Raw genomic sequence first — 22,970 nt, forward strand, 5'->3', positions numbered from 1 at the left:
CATCTGCCGCTGCCTGGAGATGATGTAAGCTCTGCACAGGGCATGGCACTTGGGGATCTACCTCATATGGAAGAAACAGCAGGATTGAGCTCAGTGCTGCTGCATCTGCATCTGGAGCAAAGGTGCAGCAGCAAATTAACAGTAGACCGATCTCTGTATCCGGCGTGCCCACTCAGGTGGCACCAGATGCCTGGCGAGGCCGTAGTGTGAGTGATGCAGTAGAGAAATTCAGCAGAAACTAACCCACCCGCCGAGTTCCAGCTCATCATGTGCAATAAGATGGGCTGGGTGCAAATAGGCTGAATTTCTGATTAGAACCAATTCAGCACTGTAGGTCTGGCAGACTACATAACCACCTGCAGAACCCAGATTTTGGAATAATACGTTTTATTGAAGAAACGGGAAGGCTGCAATACATGCACTAACTATCCCTACTGGGGATAAATCCACTAACTACATGTTAACTACCTATCTATTGGGGGGCGTTAAGTGCACTATCTACCTATTAAATACTTAAACATGGACTACTCCTTTTATATACAGAGCCTGTCTTCAGGCGTGAGCCCCCAGCAGCTCATCTCTGTCTCTTAGCACTGGCCTTCATGGCTGCAAGAAGCAGTTGTTTGAGCTGATGTCGCAGCCTAATATACTCCTGCACCACCTCTCTGTAGGCGTCTGGATCACACGCCAGGTGCTGGAACAGGTTGGGCGGTTCAACCCTTTGCAGCTCTGGCGGCAAACTGATCTCCCTGGGAAGCCTCTGGTTGCCTATGACAAAGTGGTCAAGGCGTTTCTTGTCCAGGGAGCAGCGCAGGGAGTCCACAATGTCCACCAAGCGCTTCATGAAATCCCTCCTGCTCCACTGTGACAGGGGTCTGGTGTTCAGGAGGTGCATGACGACTGTCTTCAAGGCGTAGGCAGAAAAGCCTTTGCCCATTGCAACGCCGGTGAGGAACTGCAGGCATTTGCAGTGCCAGCTGTCCTGCGGCGCCCGCCTGGCCACGTGCCTGAAGAAGTTGGCCTCAGCCACGGCGTAGGTCTCGTGCCAGGTTGTGCTCGGCATGAAGTGGACTTCCGTGGGCTGACTGCTGACATAGATGTCCGAGTCGCCTTGCCGCACCCCAAACAGCACCTCTACCACCAAGCTTTCCTTGCCCTTGCTCAGCTGCATCTTGCAGGAGCGGCTGGAGGGCAGCAACATTAAATTAAGCCTGTGGGAGGACTGAGGCAAAAGCAACCAGTCTGCTCTCACCAATCGGTACAGCCAGCGGGCAGTTTTCTCCACATCCAGGTAGGGTCCAGTGCAGAGGGTGTCTAGGAGGCTGGGCTCCTGCTTCCTGCTCAGCTCCTCCTTGGAGTGGTGGAGGAAGCACAGCATGGCGTTGTCGCCCAGCTGCTCCCTCACACAGGTGCACTCCAGGTCCACGCGGACACGGAAGTTCCTCCCTGGCATTTTTACTCCAGTGTCCGGTTCCAGGTGGAAGGCGTGCCCCGGGGGTGCACTCAGGGGTACAAGCACGTGGTACAACGCACCTTCTGCGCAGGGCCTCCAGCCTTCAAAGGCATTGCCCACCCCGATGGCTTGTTGCAGAACTGGGTAGAAGTGATTGGACGAGCCATATCCAAAGGCACGTGTGAAGTTGTCCATCAGGAGAGTTACCGTGGCACAACCTCTGTCCAGGTCCACGAGAGGCCATTGCATGTGCTCCTGCACAAGCCTTTCAAGCTTGCCTGCAAAATCCCACTCTTTGTCTTCATTTGTGTCAGATTTCTCTCCTTCGTTGCCAGCAGCATTGTTCTTCTGCACATCCGTGTTGGCATTCACTTCTTCCTCATTTGTGCCCTTACTGCATTTTTTTCCACCATGTCTGGCCTCCTTGTCTTCTTCATTTGTGTCAACATTGCCGCCTTCTTCCTCATTTCCGGCCTCAGTGTTGTCTTTGATGACATTCTCATCATCCTTTACTTTTCCAGTATCTCCATCCTCATTGCCTTCTTTTTCCTCATTTCCAGCATTGTCTTTTTCATTTGAGACAGCATTGCTGCTTTCTGCCTCCTTTCCGGCCTCCTTGGTGTCTTCCTCCACGTTGACATCATCACCTCCTTCTCCAGCTTTTGCCTCCTCAGTGCCTTCTTCTGCTTCATTTTCAACATTGTCTCTCTCATTTGTGACAGCATTGCTGTCTTCTTCCTCATTTCCGTCATGCTTCTTATCTTCCTCCACATTCACATCATCATTTCCTTTTCCAGCTTTTGCATCCTCGCTACCTTCTATTCCTTCGCTTCCAACATTGTCTTTTCCAGTTGTGCCAGCATTGCTGCCACCTTCTCCGCTGTCATCAGCATTGTTGTCTTTCTCCACATTTGCCAAGGTGATTTCTCCTTCTTTCTTTGCCAGAGCATTGTTTTCTTTATCATTTGCCCTCTTGTCCACATTGCTGCTGGACTTCGTCTCCTGGCCACTGCTCTCTGGCTCACAGCACCTTTTCCGGGGGACAAAGCACAGCACCAAGAGCAGGGCCAGGACTGCAGCAACGGCCCAGAATGGCCATTGCTGCAAGGCAGCCCAGAGCATGGCTCCCCAGGGGCCACCACTCTGCTCCAGGGTTGCCTGCTCCAGCTCCTGCAGCTCCTGCAGCAGCCGAATCCTCTGCAGCTCCTCGTACTTGGCACGCAACTCCATGAGCAGGCGTGTGTCCTCATCCAGTCCATCCCCGACCATCTGCGGGTATTGGAGAAGGCTGTGCACAAGCAACACCAGGAACATGAAGGCTGCCATGGCTTCCAGGGGGAGCAGAGAGAGAGGAGGAGGGGAGCTACTGGCGTGGAGGTGGGGATGGGAGCCTCAGGGATGTGGGGACGGGAAGAGAGAGAGCCAGGCAGCTGGCAGGCACTAAGGCACCAAGGCCCAGCTGCAGCCACAGCCACAGCAGCAGCAGCAGCTGCGCTGTGCTGTGTCCAAGGAGCTCCTGCAAGGGGCTGGGCCCTGAATGCAGGACGGGAAGCACTCTCTCGGATGCCCGAGTTTGTGCTCCGGCTCTCGTCCAGCACAGATTCTGGCTTGCGTGAGCACTCGACGCTCGCCCAGGCTGGACTGGGGCAGCGCTGCCTGCTGGTGTTGTTTCTATGCACCTCCCATTGTGACATGCCTTGTGATGACACAGACACCAGAGACACCACAGCCAGGCCAGCCCCGCCCTTTGTTCCCACCCCAGCTCAGCCCCTCAGAATGGCCCCGGGCAGCCAAAGCCCTGACACCCACAAAATGCAGACCCACGGCTCTGGAATGGGCCCCCAGGGCTTTCCTTTACCAAACAGGACAAAGCCCCCGCAAACCCTTGTCAAATATACAACTGCATGATGAGATCCAGGGCTACTTTGCTCCTGGACATCCCCTGCAAGGAGATGGGATTGGTTCCCTTAGTGCTGAGCCCTGTGCTTGTGGGGGTGTTCTTGGGGCCTTTGCTACAAGGCTCCAAGTTTGATACAAGTCTCAGGGAGGACACAGACAAAGGCAAAGAGACATCTCTTCCACCTCTTTTGGGAAGCTGTCTCCGCAGCACCACTAACTTGATGCAAGTGGTACTCACTAATTAGGAGCCCTAAAGGCACTGGTGGCACTCAGATATTTTGAAATAGGACAAAGGGCGTGGTCCAGTGGTTGCACCACCAAGAGACGATGTGATGGGACAGGATGCTGGGGGGAGGGAATTGAAGCCAGGAGAAGGGTGAAACGCATGTAAGGAGTTGCGGACACCACGCAAGCCACCCGGCGTCATCTGCCGCTGCCTGGAGATGATGTAAGCTCTGCACAGGGCACGGCACTTGGGGATCTACCTCATATGGAGGAAACAGCAGGATTGAGCTCAGTGCTGCTGCATCTGCATCTGGAGCAAAGGTGCAGCAGCAAATCCCACTGCAGATAACAGCTGCCCGATCTCTGTATCCAGCGTGCCCACTCAGTTGGCACCAGATGCCTGCCGATGCCTGGCCAGGCCGTAGCGTGACTGATGCAACAGAGAAATTCAGCAGAAATTACACATAGTCTTTTTCATTTGCACCAGCATTGCTGCCCCTTCTTCGTGTCCAGCTCCATTGTGGTCTTCTTCCACATTCACCTCATCAGTTCCTTTTCCACTATTTTCCTCCTCACTGCCTACTTTTCCTTCATTTTTAACATCAACTTTTTTATGTGAGCCAGCATTGCTGCCGCCTTCTTCATTCCCATCCTCACTGTTGTGTCTCTAACCGTTCTGCTGCGCTTCTCCAGCTTAGGATTGACTACAGATAAGGATTGACTACAAGATAAGCGTAGGATTGACTACAAGATAAGAAAGTATGTCAGGCTGGGGTTTTTTTTTTCACTTTCACCCCTACTGAGTCAAGTCAAGTTTTGGATGAACCTGTAGCAATGCCAGCTTGCACCAAGAATTCAAGAGGAAGTGGTAATGATTCTATTCACAACCAGGGCTGCAGAGAGGTTTGATTTTGGTTGTCTTCATGAATGTGGATTCCTGTTCTCATACAGTTTGCTCGGTTAGCCTGAAGTCAAGGGGATATGGGGCTATAACAAATTAGCACCTTCTGAAAAAGAATCAAGCTCTCAGACTGAAGAGAGACAGGGTGAACAAAACAATGAACATAACCCTAAATCAGAACCCAAATTTTAAAGCAGAAGTTTTCACCTTTCTATTACTTTCCCCTTTTAAAAACTGATGAGCCTCACTGGGGCAGTGTTATACCTGACACAGTATTGCTTGCTTTGCAACTATCTCAGGGTATGCAATGCATTTTAAAAGGGAGCTTTGGAAAAATTAGTGCAATTTGCAGTGCCTAAAAAGACAGACCCTAAAAGATGACAGTTGTGCAGAGAGGGGGTACTAGAGAGCTCAGCTGGAGACACCTGGGCTATAGAAGATCTTTAAGAAAGTAAAGCAATGTGCTCTTTTCCTTAGTCTTTGCAATGCCGCGCGAGATGACTTCATTGAACTAAGAAGTGTAAATGCTACTTCATATTTAAGTAGACACTGCCCTATTGCTTTGTCGTTTGCACTTCTCTTTCTTTGGGTAAGCGCTGGTGAGTGATGGGTATATGAAATGGTACAAACCTTACTTCTTTTCTTGTTTGGTTTTCATTAATACCAATAAACCAACTTGACAGCCAAATAAAATACCCACCACCTTTGCTTTGCCCCTTGTTGTCTTGATTTTATAAATGAAATGGCTGTAACTCTCCTAACAGCCTTGAAGCCTCGTGTCAGCACTTAGAGTATCAGGGTGATACCAGGATAATGTTTTGGCAGAGGAACAGCTTTCCCGCTGTGTTTGATTAACTGTCTGCCATAAAAACCATGGAAAATAATTGTTTATCAGTTCTCTGTAAGTCTGTTACAGAGCACCTATGTATCACATATGTGATGGCGAAGAGTGTGAAATATGTAAAAAGTTACACAAGTATCACATCATTTTCTTCACCCTCACTCTCCTCATCCCACCATTGCTCAGGGATTCACCACCACATTCACGAAAATGAAAATATCCAGAGTACGTAGGCCAACAACTGAATGTACACAGAGATGGGTTCTCTTTAGAACATCTGTACAGTAAGGTCCTCAGGGATTAGCCTAATTGCATCACTGAATCTGTCTTAATGAACTTTTAGATTCATATTTATATCAGGATTCATTATTTCCTTCAGCTCAGTCCAAGAATTACTGACTACTCTGTGGAGGGTAACAGCATCAGTAGCTGGACTGCACCACATTTTTCTTTGCATTTCTCTGTGATGCTAGTGAAGAAATAATCAACAAATTACTCCAAAGGAATTTATTTCTTTCTTGTACATGAATTAAAAATAAAATCTTACAAAAATATGGAACCACATACTGAAATATATCATCTTAATTCATACATCAAGCATTTTTTAATGTAAGCTAGAAAAATAGAAATTTCATTTTGGACCCATATAATATTCTTGCAGTATTCCCAACAATTATGTTAAAATAAATACTTTTTTCCTTAAAAAGGGAAAGTACACATTGCTAACCAGACTAACAAAAATAATTCAGTGCAAATTCCTAAAATAGGCATTCAGATTACATTTTCTTTCACATATGATTTCTAAATAGTTAACAGTTCAGGTTTTTCATATTTGGAAACAGTTGAACAGAATCAGTTGAAAAGAAAGTTGAATAGGCTATTGCCTCTTGCCTTAGAATTTAGTTTTCAGAAAGGTAATGATAAAGTCTTCTTCGAGCTTTTCTTTACTCAAAGTTAGGCAAAATTTGCCAGAGTTGATGTAAAATATTTGTTTACTTTTTACCTAGGATGCTTCAAATACATTCAAGCTTTACCGAACATTTTGGTCATTTGCTGTAGGCGTCTGTGAACAGGGGTGACAGTTGGAATTCACAGAAGTAAACATTCATTCTGTTCAAAATCCTGTCAATTATTAATTTTAAAAAGTTTTCTAGCAAAGAGTTAGATATTATTAGTAGTTTGATATACAGGTATTTAAGTTAAGAACATCAGACTGCATCTGACAGAAATCACTTCAGGATCTCATTAACATCCACTTACTGCATGTTTTATGTAGACTCAGGGTGACATTTTGGTTGAAGTTCACTCCACAGAAAGTGTCACTTACATTAATAAAAAAAGGATAATTAAATCTTTTTTTTTTTTTTTTTAACCTGAAGGATTACATAGGTTTTGGTTTAGTTCTTAACACAAAATGTACATGTTATTTTATACATGTTTGTTAAGGTTTCAATTCCCTAGAATAAAAGAAGTAAAATAAAAAATACAGCTTCTCCATCTGCCCTTCTGAACACACAACCTACCCAATGCTTTAGTACTTAAGAGTCAGACTGTCCACACAACCCAGGCTAGGTGACACCTTCTGTATAACAGGTCAGCATTGGACAAAATCATGTAAATGAAACTCAGTGAAATTATTTAAAAAAATGCAAATGTCCTAAAAAGAGTTAACATAGGGGGTTTTTTCATTTTGGCTGATTTTATGTCTTAACATTGGACTCCTAGTCCAAAAAGGCCACTTTCTGAATTTGGATAGATTTTGAAAAAGAAAGAAGAAAATTACATACAACATATTTTCTATACAGATTCTAAAACGTAATTACGGTCACTAAAAGCGTATATTCTATTAAAAAAATGAGTACCAAAAAAAAAATTCCTAGAAAATCAAGCATTTAAGACTTGCTCAAGGACGTAGTTGGTCTGACCTTGCAAAATACTTAGGCAGGTGCTTAATTTTAAGCATGTGAGTCATAGTGCCAAGAGAGATTTTATGGTGAACACTAATGCACAAATATTAGACTGGCTCTTCCACTTCAAGATAAGCATGGACGTAAGTGCTTTGCTGGATATGGATCAGGATGCTCAGCACCTAACAGGACTTCAGGCGCCGATCCAGCAAAGCACTTACCCACACGAACAACACGGCTGACTTTAGGATCCCTGCTCATGTGCTTAACATTAGGCATGCTCGTAAGTGCTTTCCTGGAAGGGCCCGATAGACCAATCGAGTGTAAGCTATAAAATTTGAAGCAGTGTATGTTTAACACACCGCGTATTTAACAATGCTAATCTGCTGAGATTTGCTTTTTCTTGGAACAAGGCATGTCCAATGTCAAACATTTATTTTTCAGAAAGTGCGTAAAAAAAGCCTTCAAAAGCAGCTCTGTGATTATGGCAAGTTAAAATAATATTAGTGAGTCTCCTTATGCTCCTTTCATTTCTTCTTTGCATGTCTTTTCTCAGGCATCTACAAAGGAAAGAGAAAACCCTAGTCAAAAACATTTCTTTATTCAAATAACCATCCATGCATTTAATTTTGCTCCAATAAACATCACGTCAGATGCAACTGAACACCTGAAAACAAGCACACTGAATCCTTCCAGATTTCAGATCTGAATGCAAGTTCTGCCAGCTATGCCACCTTTTCCACTGAAAATATTCAAATCACCAACTGTCACTTCTACAAATAGAACTAGGTTTTTAGAACTAGGTTTTATTACTTAAGACTGAAAATTATGCTCCAGTTTGACCCTTACATGTCCCCAAGTCAGTGCTTGTATTTTCATGTTTTCCATGAACACTGATGTCAATCCATTTGCTATGCAAATCTAAAAAAGTGAAAATGTAAGAGTTGTTTAATCCCAAATAAACAACTATGAAAGCATCACATCTCATCAGATATTTACATGAACATGTAGAGAAGTCATGCTAACCCAGAAAAAGAAATAAAGTAAGACCACATTTCTATAATACTGCTGGCATATTGCTCCATATTATGCTAACCAAGGAAGAAATAGCAAAGCAGCACTTTGTAACGACCTACTGCTACTGCTGCCCAGGCAGAGTAACTATATTTAAATCCTTATTGTGGTAGGAAATATTGTTTTATGCACTTGGCACCATATGCTCTTCATAACTTCTCACAGCTACATGTCGAGGAAGTTTCAAAGTTACTAAATGTATTTCATGCTTTCCTAAAGGGAGAAGAGTTTTTGTTTTCACGTGAAAGCTCTAATGGTTTTTGGAAATGGCTTATTTTTTTTGTCACGCACAAATTCCTGCTCAACCAAAAACACAGTCACTAATAAAATTACTATTGTGGTAAGTTACGACATAGCTGACAGCTGAAGTAGAGATGTGGCACTAAAGCACAATGCATCCTTGCACAGAGGAAGAACTCTAGACTTAGTCCTTGAGCACAGCAGCAGATGTGAAAGTCATGTATAGAGCAAGAAAAAAGCTCGTACCCCAGCTCAGAAGTCAGCACGAAGGACTCTCATCTCTACCAGATTTGTTCTGTCTGTCCCAAATTCTGAACAGAGTAACTGGGACTTTTTTGTAGAAGGTTCTTGAACAGTTCAGTCAATGGAAAGGTGCATTTGCAAAATGTATTTCACTAAACTTTTGAACTGTTAAAACCCAAACCCCTAAAACTAGCATATTTAAATATCCAGAAGAGCTTCTACCATGTATCTGTTCTGCTTCATAGTTCCTATTTCTAACATAATTCTCTCCCATTCTTGGTTTTCCAACAAACACCCATCCCATGCTTGTCTGCTTTCTCAGCATCTTCTAGTGCTGAGCTGGCTTTTCATTAACAGATACAGAACTCCTTTTTTCTATCAAAACACTCCCTAACTTGTTGCTTACTGCACAGAGCTTCTCCATTAACATGACAGAATGTGCCTGTTCTTTTTCCTTTTTTCCCCGTAGCATTATCCTGCATTTTTGACAGGTGTTTTTCAAAAGTTGCCATTACTTCTACATCCCTTCTATTCACATGAGTTTGGGAGGTTGAATGTTTTCCAATATTTAACCCTTCCAGTTCATAACCAGAATTGCTCATTCTGGGCTCACCAAACACTACTTATTATCAGAAATAATAATTCTATCAATTTCCAAGTATTTTACTCTATCTGGAATCCCAACCATGCTGACTCTCCGGATTTACAAACTACATCTGACACTTCGTAAAAACTACCAGTTTGAAAGGCATACAAAGCCCAACAACAACTACAAAAATGCACAGAACACATGGCAAGGCTTCTCTTTCATGTCTGGTTGGAAGAGAGTGCCACAGAGCTTTTTAACCTAACAGACATCATTGTAATCCAAGGGTTGTAAATGGCAGCAAGTAAGTCTGAAGTGCAAAAATGACATAGTAACAACTCAAACAGGGGGATTTCCTAATTTCTCTGAAACTCACATTATCAAGGGATACAAGCAGATTCTCTACTGAGCTGAAGTAGCAAAGAATGACGTGTTTTAAGTCTTCCAAAAACACACACTGTAGTTGATCCATAGTAATGACTCAGTACGTGGATGACACCGAGTATTGTGCAGAACTGGCTAGATATGTACAAATGATCCCAGTGACTCCATCTCTTTTTCAGTTCTGTGATTCAGGGAAGCTGCAACATCAGCAATCCCTCTAAATACACAGGAATACTCTAATGATGAAAGAACACAGGAAAGAGTGGGTAGTGCATTTTAAGTAACAGTCCTACCTTGTGCAAAACTTTATAAAACTAAACCTTATCTGATAAGACACTCATACTTAAGCTTTTGAAGCCAACTCCGAACAGGCTTCTTAAAAAATCCCCCGCCCATTTTTGCCTTTAAATCAAATTTTCCCGATTATTTTCATAAGGACCTCTTGACCTTGGAACTAAACATAAAAATGCCCCTCTATTGCTGTGTGCTAAGAGATTTATCACAAAAGCCAAGGAGATGCCATAACTCTTTAAGGATTAAAATTTATTAATAGGAAAATACCAAAACCGCTTAAAAATGTGCTGAAACCCAACCTAACTCTTGAAGCATACAGTAAACACAGCAAGCAGAAGTTTGTTACACAAAGCACTTTATTGCATTACATGTACATTCACTGCCACTGGTTTCCAGCATATTGAAAACAACACAAATCCCAATACAGACTGTATCTTTGCCTCGATAAAACGCCGCCAATGACAACGCTTACATCAGCACTTAATACTTGGGTCAAAATAAAAATGCAATGATGCCATCCTACTCTGGTGTAATACCGGGTAAAAAACTTCAGAAAGTCTAAAAAATAATGTTCCTTATCAATTAAAAAAAAAAAAAATCACCAAAGGTGGGCACATTTTCAGCCCAGAATAAAGTGTAATGGAGAAAACTCTGGTCAGCTTGACTAGGCTTGCTCTAGAAGGAGCAGCAGCACAGTATGGTACCCCGCTAAGCCTTACTTCTCAGCTCACCACACCATGTTATTGCAGCTGGGCCATCTTCCCAGTCCAGGATGGAATATCTGATATCATGGTGCTGCCTTGTCCCACTAAGGCTCAACAGCTCTGTGCCCTGCCAGCTCACAGACCTCTCCATCACACTCCACCATGTACCCAGACGTGCCCTGCATACACTATACTAACAAAAAACTCCAGGAGGCATCTTTAGCTTAACATAAAAATAACCACTGTATAAAATTCTTCCAAGAACAAGTTTTTATTTTGATGTTTTAGGTTTGGAGCTGAAGAAAGCAGAAATGGATTTCATTCCACTCTTATCAACTTTGGCCAGAGCCTTCTGTGCTGCAGACATCTTGGTGTTTGCCTGTGAGTGAAATGATAAACAGAAACAGTTAAACAGCATCTCCATAGGGGGGAAACAGATGCTACAACCTCCTAAATACAGAAGTCAAGCACTAAGTTGAATTGAGTTTTTAGTATACAGCCATAAAGATAATGCTATGCAGGCTTTGAATTGTAGGACAAAATCGTTAAAGAACAAATTTGAGATTATTCAAACTGAAGAATACTTGTTGTGAATTACTTCACCTTAGACAAAGACAGAAAACCAACGACAAGGACATGGACATGAAACATCTTTCCTTTCTGCACAATGAGGTATCCCAAATCAAACGTTTACTTTGGGATAATCCCTGAGTGTACATTAAGAGGAATAATGCATACAACAGAGCAGATGCATTCTGTACCCTCCGACTCAATCTCATGATTATGCTGTCAGCAGGCTGAATTACAGACTTGCATTACAGATGATGAATAATTCACACTGATTTACTATCAAAGACTCTATGCACAGTGAAATCAAGGGAAAAGAGATGGAAGAACAAGGAATGAAGAAGGTAACTAACATTTGCAAAGCACTTTTGAGGCCACTGGGACAACTTCCCAGACTCCTACACCTAAAACACATTTTATGAACCACATTTTATAGAGCCGACCTCTTTTCTTTCTTGTATTTTATAGCGTTACATTTTAAATCTCTAGCTGGTTTCCCTATTAAGAAGACTTTGCATTGACCTTTCTTTATGATAATCCTCAGTCTGCAGGACTTCACAATAACAGTACTTGGGATCAGCTAGATGGTTATGGATAGGATGGAGATAGACAACAACAGTATGATTGTCTGTGTTACTCTACAAACAAAACCACTGCCAAAGGATTTTAAAAAGAGCAGTATACTGTACAGAGTCCAAGGGCTATCTTTTCTTTCCCATATTCTCTCATCAATGTGCTTCATTATTTCAGAAGTAAATCATATTTAATGTTAAAATGAATTATCTCTCTTCAGTTTATTTCTATCCTTATGCTAAGTTCAAAAGCTATACTATATAATGTGGAGTGGGGGAAACATGCATATTTTAAACTATTTATCACCTTCACTTAGGGGGCAATCCTCTTACTTCAAAACTAGAATGTGCACTGAGTACAAAAAAATCTGGGGTTTTGGGGGGAGGAAGGAATGCATCTGTCACCAGCTGCTTCTCTTTGCAAAGGGATAACGAGTAGTCAGCATTAGACTGAAGGTCACAAGACCAGCACAGCGGGCCTTTTCGGTTCCCCACGGATTGGAGGAAGATTCATTTTCTTTCAATGTTCAGAGAAATAAGCCAGTACAAGCCTCACAGCTTTGGCACACACAGAGAGGATCTATTTCTTTTCACATCTCTGTTGCTCTCCTAGGAATAGTACAGTGGCAGGCACTGCTGGACTCAGATTTGGACTGGCCTCCAAACATGCGTTGGAGCTGGCAATCAGTAAGTTCTGTGTTGATTTAACTTCATTAAGTTGACATAAGTAAGTGCACAAGCAATATTTCTAGGTAAAAATAAAGCATGTCCTAGCATCCCTTGGAATTTAAGTAAATGCTGCCATCCTCGTTTCTTTTTCAAGTAACTGAAATTTAACAGTTGCTATCACTAAGCCATAGGATTTCTCATTTAAAGATCTCAAAGAGCTTTACAAACATTAGCTGAGCACCTTAACACGTGTGTCTGAGTCTGCGAGGCTCACTGGAATGTTCACTGGTCAAATATAGCCCAGCAGAAATAGCACAAAACAGTTAAGAATAGGAAATTAAAATTGTCAAAGTCATATTAAATCTGAATGAAAAGTTCAAAGAGATATAACTACAGACGTCAGACAATTTTGTATTTAGTTTTGTGATGTGTTTTGAAGGGGAAAGTTAAGCACTCTGTGCTAATAATTGCTATTAATCTACGCTTTCGCAAAACGTGTATGAATGCAAGACTTGCTTACCTTTTTGGTTTTCAGATTGTCACTGTTAAATTTAGTATAGTCTTCTTCTGGTTCCACAGGGACATCTGACCATTTCCTTTTCTGAAATGTTAGAGTGAGGAAGTTGCTCTGTCAACCACTTTTATGATGTACACACATGGAAGTTCAAAGCTTTGGCTTTAAAACGTAACCATAGCACCAAAACAGGACTGGCAGTCAACTGAAGAATCAGCAGCAAGAGTGGAAGATTTCTGTCTGCAGTCGTCTTCTTTACATGTGAATATTTACCATCTTTACAGCATTCAGAAGAGACCATTCAGTGTCATGGGAAGCATTTTCTTCCCAGCCTTCTAAAGAATGACTGTTAGAAATCAGCCATGATTGGGACTTTGGTATCAGTCTATTTAGAGAACTTTCTGGAGCAGCTGTTGGAAGTTAGTGCCTAACAGTCAAGGAGCTGTGGTGCTCATGATCTCATGGACCTGCGCAGCAACTCCAGTGTTGTAGCTATCTGCCAACACAAGTGGATCATCATCCACTCTGTTGTCTGTTTGTTCACAGCCTTTAGAATTAATTAGCTTCTACAAGCTGGCAACAGTGAAACACTGCCATAGCTCCACTGACTTGATTCATCACTTGAATCCAACAGTATATTAAGAAGTTTGATTCTGCATGTGCTGTGTGCCTTCTAACTTCAGAAATAATACAAGTGAACAGTTCTCGGCACTTCATATGATCAGGCCGTAAAAATGAATATTTCTTTCCATAAACTGTGAGCATGTGTTTAGTTTAAAGGTGAAAACTTTCTGGTATGTTTCCAAAAGTGAAAAAAAAAGTATGTAGTATTTTACAACACTGTATTTTTATTATTATTATATATCTGATATTACTACCCTGTCCTTAATATCCTGTGAAATCTAGACTGTGGCCTTCCCAGCTTTTGTGCCAAGGAGAGTGATTTTGCAAGCAACTTGGATGGTACCACACATTTTAAGATCCTGTTTTATTCATTTTGTTTATGGTGCTTGTGATATCTCTCTCTCTCCCGCTCCCTCTCTCTCTTTGGCACACAAGCCAGGTCTGCAGCTTAGATTTCTCAGCTCTTGGAACCACATCCAACTGCAGCCTTTTCTTTTGATTTCAATGGAATCTGGATCAGCCTCTTTAGGAGGCTGTTTACTGTGCTGTGATTACATTTTCAAATGACAATCTAATGAAAAATTACTTTTCTTCTCTTTTTGGAGTCTGATAAACAAGTTTTTAAAACTTACAACAAAAATGTTTGCATTTCAGCAAAACATTTGCTGTTTAGTTGTAGCAAAGCCTACGTACTCTTTGTAAATGTCTCTCATCATCTGCCAATGGCCAGACTCCCTGTGCTGACAAACCGGACAGTGCGATGATTACAACACAAGATCAATGGCTTACAATTAATACAAAGAACATGCAATTTTGATTTAATCATCAAGTCACAAAGTCCAGGCCATACCCAGTTTGCTCTTGTTCAAGAAAAGAATGTGTAGTTGTTTTTCTGCTAATCACTGAAGTTTCTACATCTCTCCTCCCTTCAGAGTTTAACATAATTTCCAAACATGCAATTACTTTTCCGAAATAGGAAATACATGTCAGAACCTTCTTACTTGCAATAACCATATATTATGTCTGTTAATACACCTTGCCCTCATGAAGAGAAATGTCAACACAAGTGATTAAAAATGGCCTGAAGGAGACTAGAAGTTTCCGTGTATAAGCCTACCTTGCTCCTCTGAGATTGTGAAATAAAGGAATGTTTTAATCTCTGAAGTTGCAAAGACTTAAATACAGAAACATCATACACACCCTGGTCAGTGCTCTAGAAATTAATCAGATCCTCAGCAAGATCTCACTGCCCAACAACTGAACAGTTCTAGGCCTCATTTCCTCTGTAACCAAACTGCTGAAATAAAACTGTTTTTAAAAATAGATTCTCAGAACTATCCCAACTGTATAAAAGCTATTCGTACACAATATGGAATGTACATCACATGCAGTTTAATACAGTTGTTTTAACATGGCTATATAGCTAATGACTATCAGTTGGCTCCTGATGTGTGCTTAATATTTCTTACAATGCATAAAGATAATTCTTAACTGAATCAAAGGGCCAAGTAACTCTGCAGCCAGAACAACTGTCCAGCCACATGGAAATAACATATCTGCGGATATCCATTGGAGAACAAATGCTATTAATAACAGTAGGGCTCAATTATTCCTCTATGTGCTAGCTGACATGCTGCTAAACAGAACAGTCAGTGAATCAGCCAGAAAGGAGGTTATTTTAGACTTTGTTTCGGTAAGTAGCAGGGACATTGCAGGAAAGGCCAGTGTGGTACGTAATCTCCTTTCAGTAGACATACGGTGCCTCAGTTTAAATTAAATGGAAAGGATAATCGAAAGAGGGGTTATTGGTTCTAGGGGGACAAACTTTGCAAACCACATGCCTTACTTGTCTAAGGCAAAGCAAAGGGACTTGATGTGTGAGGAAGATGCTTGGAAGGTAAAAGACAGAAGTAGTGATTTTGGATCCTTTACTTCAAACAGGGTGAAAAATCTTGGAGGGAAAGCTTCTCAGACTAAGCAGTATAAATGCGGCTCCTGGCTCACACAGATGCACGCATATTCCACCACCCACCCCCATCCCCCAAAAAATCCAACTGACACTATGTGTAAGCAGAATTCTGCAATGGATGGGGAAAAAAAAAGACTGGGGGAAAAATAGATATTAAAAAAAAAGATCAGTTTAGGAGTCAGGTAATACTGGGATTAAGTAAGAGCTGCCAAAAAGTCAAGCTGAGTTAAGACCTTGGAAAGGAAATTAAAACAAACAGTACAAGGTTGTTTAGCCACAGAGGCAAAAAGGGAATTTAAAAAAGAGAAAGTGAAGCTGCTATACTGTAAGGATTGGATAGATATTAAAGTTAACCTATGTGTGGACCCAAAATGGATGAACTCCTTTGCCTCCGTAAATCATTTTCAATAAAAATGATGAAGTTAAGCACAGGGGCAGAAGAGAGGACAAAAATCACTCTATTCAAGATAGAAGTAAAACTCAATATGCTGACCCAGCTGGAAGACCTCATCAGAAATCACAAGATGAGAGGCAGAACCTGGCATATGTTCTATCAGGCAGGGACCATATTAGTGCAGAATAGCCAAGGACCCATCTCTAATGTAAGAAGAAAGAAAAAGTCATAGTAGGACTCAGGAGAACAGGGTGGGAAAAAAAGTGAAAGAAGGAAGAATAATTAAAGAGTAAATGAAACACAGAATCATAGCGTGATTCGGGTTCAAAGGGACCGTAAAGATCATGTAGTTCCAACCCTCCTGCCATGGGCAGGAATATCTTCCACTAGACCAGGTGGCTCAGAGCCCCATCCATTCACCCGGCCTTGAATGCTCCCAGCGATGGGGAGTTCACAACATCTCTGGTCAACCTGTTCAGTGCCTCACCACCCTCACATCTAATTTAAACCTACCCTCTCTTTCAGCTTAAGGCCATTGTCCCTTGTCCTGTCACTACATGCCCTCGTAAAAAGCTTCTCACCAGCTCTCCTGTAGCCCCCTTTAGATACCGGTCTTCCTGGAGCCTTCTCCAGGCTGAACAATCCCAACTCTCTCAGCCTGTCTCAGCCTGAAAACTAAACACAGGTAATGCCCACTAACTTCTCTTTATTTTCTCAAATATAACACATTTTCTGGTGACAGAATGTGAAGGACTGCCAGAGGACTTGACATGGTGCCACTTAAGCAGCTGAAATTACAGAAAACAAATACTGCATAAGTATTTTAAGGTAGGTGAGAAACTGGGAAAAAGGGAAACAAAGGCAAATAATGCAGAAAGGGATTGGATCAGATGGAGTTTACTAGTTAATTGCTAATTGAAGATAATAATAGAATGCTAACATTTGCTGAATGTACACCACTGAGTAGCATTATGAATACCTAAACACTTTTTAACGCTGTGAAAAAAAGCCAGGGAACCTTCAAGACTGGAAATATTAAAACCAGATTAAATGTAAAGAAGAAGTAAAAGGTCATGTACACAGCAACTGACTGCATGAATTTCTTGTAAATCTGAGAGCTGATCAACTAAAAACTGCAGTGGGAAAAAAAAAAACCCCAACTGTGTGTCTTAACTATTCACAGCATGACAGAGAGCTATCTGGTACATCACACATCAAGAGAGGCAATTGGGATTCTAGTCTGTAATGGGACAAAGTATTTCCAGTTAAGACAAGAAGGGAAGAATACCATCATATTGTATGAGTAAAGGTTTTATCAGAAATAATTACACACTTTTCTGGTCACCTGCTTTGAAACAATTGAATTCAACTTGGAATAGGTGTAAAGAAATGTTTCTAGAATGAGGGAATGGAGAACCCATCTTACTCAACCAAGTTGGCTTCTCAAAATGAAAACGCAAAGCATATATGTTTTCCCTTTACACATTGAAAGAACTAATGTTAGGGAGAAAAGAGAAAAGAGCCATTTCAATTTGAAAAAACAATGATAAAGTTAGCACAAAAGGGCAGGGGAATAAATTGGCCATGAATAAATTCAAGGTAGAATTTACAGAAAGGTTTCTGAGCATCAGAGGAATGAGGTTATAAAACACTCTTCCAGGAGAAGTAATGGAAATAAAAAAATCCTAATGAGACTTACAGTGAAGAATGGTCAGTGTATGAGAGATTATCCAACATGGTTGTCTGGGAATCCATGACCCAGGAGGTCCCTTTCAGGGTCCTCATAAATTATATATGAAAGAAAACCTATGAGGTCATATTGTCCCATCAACCTCAATAAAACTAAATAAGCAAAACATGTATGAAAAGACTGTTGACCAAACCCATAAAATATGCCTCTCTCTTGCCCTCCCCTTTTTTGAAAAGGAAAACCAACCAAAATATTCCTTATTAAAAAATATGAGTTACCTGCTAAATTTCTTGTGTTGTTTTAGACTGGCTTTTCACAAGGCCACCTTACTTATTGTACCCAGTGCTTGGTCTGGTCCAATTTCAATAATAATTCAGAAAACTTAACTTACAACACAATGTATCTATCAATATCTTAATGTTCTCCTACCTTCAGTGGTGGCTCTGGTGCTGGGCTTCTAAGTTCTGTGAGGCTGCAGAACAAAAGATTTTAAAATATAAATTAAGACAGATTAATTGCATGGTTATCAGCTGTTCACATGTGGCAAGCACTCACAAAAAAAAGCAGCTCATGGACTCTGTATTTCTGATTTACGAATCTGTTCAGCTATGGGGCTTCAACTTTTCCAAAGGCCACTATAACAGAAGCCTTTGAACAGAACTGAACTGATAAGGAGGTGCAGAGTCCCAGTGATGCTCCAAGCCAAGTCTGCTGCTGGCAGGGAACACCAGGATGAGGATGTTGGCTTACCTTCCAGATTTAAATATAAACTAACACAGGTTAGATAAGTAAAGTCAAACCCAAGCAGCACTGAGTGAGTAGGGGAAAAGAAAGAGGACTGGGGATGAGGACTCTACTCCTGGCTCTGCTGTTTGTGCTTGACAATTCTGGACAAACTAGTTTTTTGGATTTTCTTCCCACTTGCTTTAAAAGAGGATATATCACTCAGGGTTTCATCATGCAACAGTGATAACAGACATATCTGACTTTAATATTACATCTCCCCCAGCTCACAGTCCTTAACACCATAGGAAAACCAGAAAGACATAACCTACATTTGAAAAAATCACATTTGAAGTGTCGCAAATATAATCTCATTGCGTCATTCACTGCAACCTTGATGAACAAATCTCAGTATTCAACAGAAATGACTGAATGGACATTAATGCATGACATGTATAGCTATAAGCTAGCTGGAACAATACTTACCCCAAGTATTTTAACAACTCCTTACTCAGATCTTCAGGAATATACTCTGATATTAACCCATGGGCATACCGTACATAGTCTTCAGGAAGAGGTCAGGGAGTGGGAAGAAGAAAAAGAACGTTCATGTTACATAGTCATGTTGCTTTAGCCATGTTGCATGTGCTACCATGAAGCATAAGGTTGAATCAATAGTAACAGACTTCTAATGGATACACTGTGATGCTTCTCTGTGTTGAGTAGTTTATGTTATATGACACTTGTAGGTTTATTTAAAAAGTGAAGACTTACTACACTCACTTTGTCAGCACATGTTATTAATATCTGCTGCATGTACTTTACAAAAGCTGTTCACTTTCTGAGAGTACTAGATATCATGTATTTTTCCAAAGAAATTAAATTTTAAGAACCTGCAAAAGTAAAAAGCTGACTCAACAGAACATGCAATCATTAATTTTAAAGCATCTGGATCTCACAATTATTTGGCAAGGGATTCAGTACTAAAGAACATTTTCTGGCTTCAACTGAAAACAATTAGATGAGACAATGAGTCTATTTCAAAGTCTTGTACTTAATTTTCAGTACTTTATAGAAAATGCCAAGGCCTATCTAAACATCACTGGCAAGACAGGATAATTATCTGTGGAAATATGAACTACTAGAAGCTGTTTTCAGTACAGGGCACTCCTGCTATAAATGTTTTTCTGAGAGACTGAGGAAAAAAAGTGACCCTTTTATAACATGAAGTCCTAAACCAGATCTTTTCCGGTCACGTTCTACACAAGCACTTACTGATCGTGGGCTGGACTTTTTAAACTTGCTCTTGTTGAGGCTGCCAGGGAGTAACTGCACCCATGCACAGGAAGCATTTGCTAGACAGACATTAAGTTAAAATCTCACCTCTGAATTCCAACTCCAATAGGCCAGTTTATCTGCTCATATACCTACAAACACTTAAGAGAGTTCAGAAGCAAATGGTATACCAACCTTAAGTTGGCAAAGAACTATTTCTTTAGTGCCAGAGATAAATTTCTCCCTTTTTTTCTCCATTTTCTTTTTTTAACCTAAAAAGCCCAATGCGAACTGGCATTGAAGAAGAAAGCATTAAAAACCTGACAGCAGCATATGCATTTCAACTATATTGATAATAAATTCTTGCTATCACCTATCTGCACTTCTCCTTCTTTCATGGCCTAAATTCATCATGGATTTGCACCCTCTAAGCCCACTTTAGGCTCAGGAGAGAACAAGAAATAATTGCAACCCAAGACAATTTCACCTCAGTACTTAGTATGTCCAATTTATTGCTTAAGAAAAATATTCCCATAATTTCACTCTTTTCACTGTGACACTGAATGGTGAGTCTAAGTCAACTGCTATTATTTCATACTAAATACAAAATCCATTCCTTTTGCATTTCTGACTCGAAGCAATCTTCACTGACTTCATTTACAAATTTGAAAATACCACTATTTGCCTCCTAGGGAGTCTGTGTTCTCACCCTAGCCTAGCTTTGTTATTAACCTTTTGTCAAACATCAGGCATGCTTGCACACCTCCCTTCTTTGTCTTCTGAATGAAATATTCAAGTCTCATATGATAAACCTCCCCAACTTCCGTATTTGCTCTCATTATATCCTCCCCTAATTTTGCCCTACAACATTTGTAGATGCTAACTACATATACCCACCTATTTTTAAGGTACTGAAATTTCATAATAACCCCTATGAAAGCAATTCTCCACAGAAATAAATTACACTGTCACAGCAATGAAAGGATCAGACAAGAAAATGAGCCTTATTAGAAGTAAGTGTTGAGTAATGTCCATATGACTTCCTGTCATTCACCCTGCCACATACAGTGGGACTACCTCCAAAACTCACCTGCTTTCAACCACAGTATTCCCAATTTCAATGTTGCTCTCTTATATATGAAAACCCAAGGTTTTTAAAAAGACTATTATTACCATGTCACTATAAATAAAGAGAAAGATGGAGAAAAACCACTACAGATGAAACATTTAATTACAAATTTCATAGAAAAAGTATTTAAGCACAGTCAGGATGGTTGTTGCCAGGACACTTTCCCCTTTTTTAAAAAAACAGGGGTTGGGAAAAAGATTAAAAGCTACTGTGAAGTTAAAGTCACAAGTTTTGCAACTTTGTCTCTTTTTAAAAACCGTATATTACATCTCTTTCTATAAAACTATTTGCCTCTTAAATCTCATTTATGTTGTTTCCTTTGATATCAGTACTTGGTAGCTCATTTTCCACTTTGTCAGCAAGCTGCTTTGTTTCTCCTTAATTTTCAACAGCATGAAGACTTCTGAATGTCTTTGGAACAAGAAACAATTTGCTTTGGTTCATCTTGCTCTAAACTTTTCTTAATTTTCATTAACATTTGAAGATTTTATTCTGAGTCCATTTTCAGGTTTCTCTACAAAATTTGGTACCAGTAACATTCAGGACATTGCCCTCCTCAGCAAAATGGTGAACAGAAGCAAACAGGATCACACCAGACTTTTTGGTAACAGCATTGTTACAATTTAGTACACATATTACTAAAATTTTGCCCTTAATAATTACAGATTTGTGTATTCTATGCATTTGTTGCCTAAAGTAATGTTTGGACCAGGAGCTTTTTCTCTGTGATTATGACTTCCTAAGATCCCTTCACCATTTTGAAGAATTCTGTGAATGCTAATATGCTAATATTCCATGCATCCCAGTAAAAATAATAATAACAAGACACACATTCTAATACAGAGAGACTTACTGGGTGGGAACTCATAAATATGTGTCCTATTATTTAAGACAGTCTCAATTCAGCAAAGCACTTCAGCATATATTTCACTGAGAAAAACATTTTCTCCTTGAACTGTGGAGAAGTTAAGAGAACCCCAGCTGAGACCTACTGTTAATTACAATGTCATCTGATGAAGATACCAAAGAATATGGAAAAGCCAAAGCACACAGTCACAACTTACATGGAATTTTCTGTACAAGGAATAAATTTACTGCAAAGGCCAATTTCAATATAGTTTAGTTTCTAATCATGTGTTTTATCTCAACTTATGTGACTTCACAAAAATGGAATTCATTACCATGTTTAGTTTTCTTACCTTCTTGAGTGTCTGTGATCTGTTTACTGTTGATAAATGTACTTGCAAGCACCCTTTCACCTACTGATATACTGTTGCTTTTAAGTGCTTTCACTGTTTGATTAACCTACAGAAAACCAAAGAATGAAATGTCTGTATCAGTATTGTTATGCACATGCTAATGCAGTGACAAAGCTCTTGTAATTTTGTTTCAAGCATATAAAACACTCAAGTTATGGACTGTGGTGAAATTTAATATACATTTGTAATGACTAGCATATGAGCTCAAAACACTCAAAGAAACTAGCATGTCTTTGAACATGTTGCCTTGGAAACACAGAACCACTTTTGCAGCACCCTAAGATGAGCTGAGCTACTCAGATCCAACAATCATGATTATACAGGTGAGAAATACACCTGCTCAGAGAACGCCTGAGCTCAGGAAGATGGCAAAGGCAGTCCTGGTGGAAATCAAAGATTAAGGACTTTAAAGGGCACTGCTGCACTGGATCCAACAGAGAGAGAACTGTCAGAAGCAGGTATTTTCAACAACACAAACAGGTACCTGTTCACATGTATATATTCAGGTAATCATTGCAAAATAGATATTTCCCATCCCTCATCACTGTGGAAAGTAGACCAGATTTTGTGCTTGTATTGATTAATTTAAATGACAAGGCCTTCACATCATGTGATGCATACCATCTTTTTCTACAGAGTGCCATCATATTAAGGGCACATGTGCATGAGTAAAATGAAATTCACCTTCTTTATACCAAAACAAAGACCCCATCAAGCTTAGCTTTAACACTAGTTTACTTCTGGCATACTGTACAGACCTCTTGAACAGCATGATTGGATCAGGATAATAGCAACCAAACTAGGACCATTCTGAGTGAACTCTGCCAAACCTTC

General features: G+C 40.6%; 2 protein-coding genes across 4 annotated transcripts in view; both read right to left on the minus strand.

Moving 5' to 3' along the window:
* Positions 1-485: 485 nt before the first annotated feature.
* On the minus strand, positions 486-2,964 carry LOC109144711 (inositol 1,4,5-trisphosphate receptor-interacting protein-like 1). Its single transcript, XM_019286316.2, has one exon. It carries the CDS (start codon positions 2,777-2,779, stop codon positions 575-577), a length of 2,205 nt encoding a protein of 734 aa, XP_019141861.2. The 5' UTR covers positions 2,780-2,964; the 3' UTR covers positions 486-574.
* A 2,846-nt stretch (positions 2,965-5,810) lies between these two features.
* Positions 5,811-22,970, minus strand: part of RNASEH2B (ribonuclease H2 subunit B) — a 44,486-nt gene continuing 27,326 nt past the window's right edge. For 2 of the 3 annotated variants that reach the window (XM_039567288.1, XM_039567280.1), the window contains exons 7-11: positions 22,077-22,182; positions 18,960-19,038; positions 18,180-18,222; positions 13,080-13,160; positions 10,386-11,130 (exon numbers count right to left, since the gene is read on the minus strand). In XM_039567288.1, the coding sequence (XP_039423222.1) occupies positions 11,023-11,130; positions 13,080-13,160; positions 18,180-18,222; positions 18,960-19,038; positions 22,077-22,182 (417 nt within the window). In that variant the 3' untranslated portion in view covers positions 10,386-11,022. Of the gene's footprint in view, positions 7,787-10,385; positions 11,131-13,079; positions 13,161-18,179; positions 18,223-18,959; positions 19,039-22,076; positions 22,183-22,970 lie in introns of those variants that run through there. The other variant, XM_039567293.1, reaches the window with a different exon arrangement.

Source organism: Corvus cornix, chromosome 1, assembly GCF_000738735.6.
Source record: "Corvus cornix cornix isolate S_Up_H32 chromosome 1, ASM73873v5, whole genome shotgun sequence".
In the NCBI taxonomy this organism is placed as follows: Eukaryota; Metazoa; Chordata; class Aves; order Passeriformes; family Corvidae; genus Corvus; species Corvus cornix.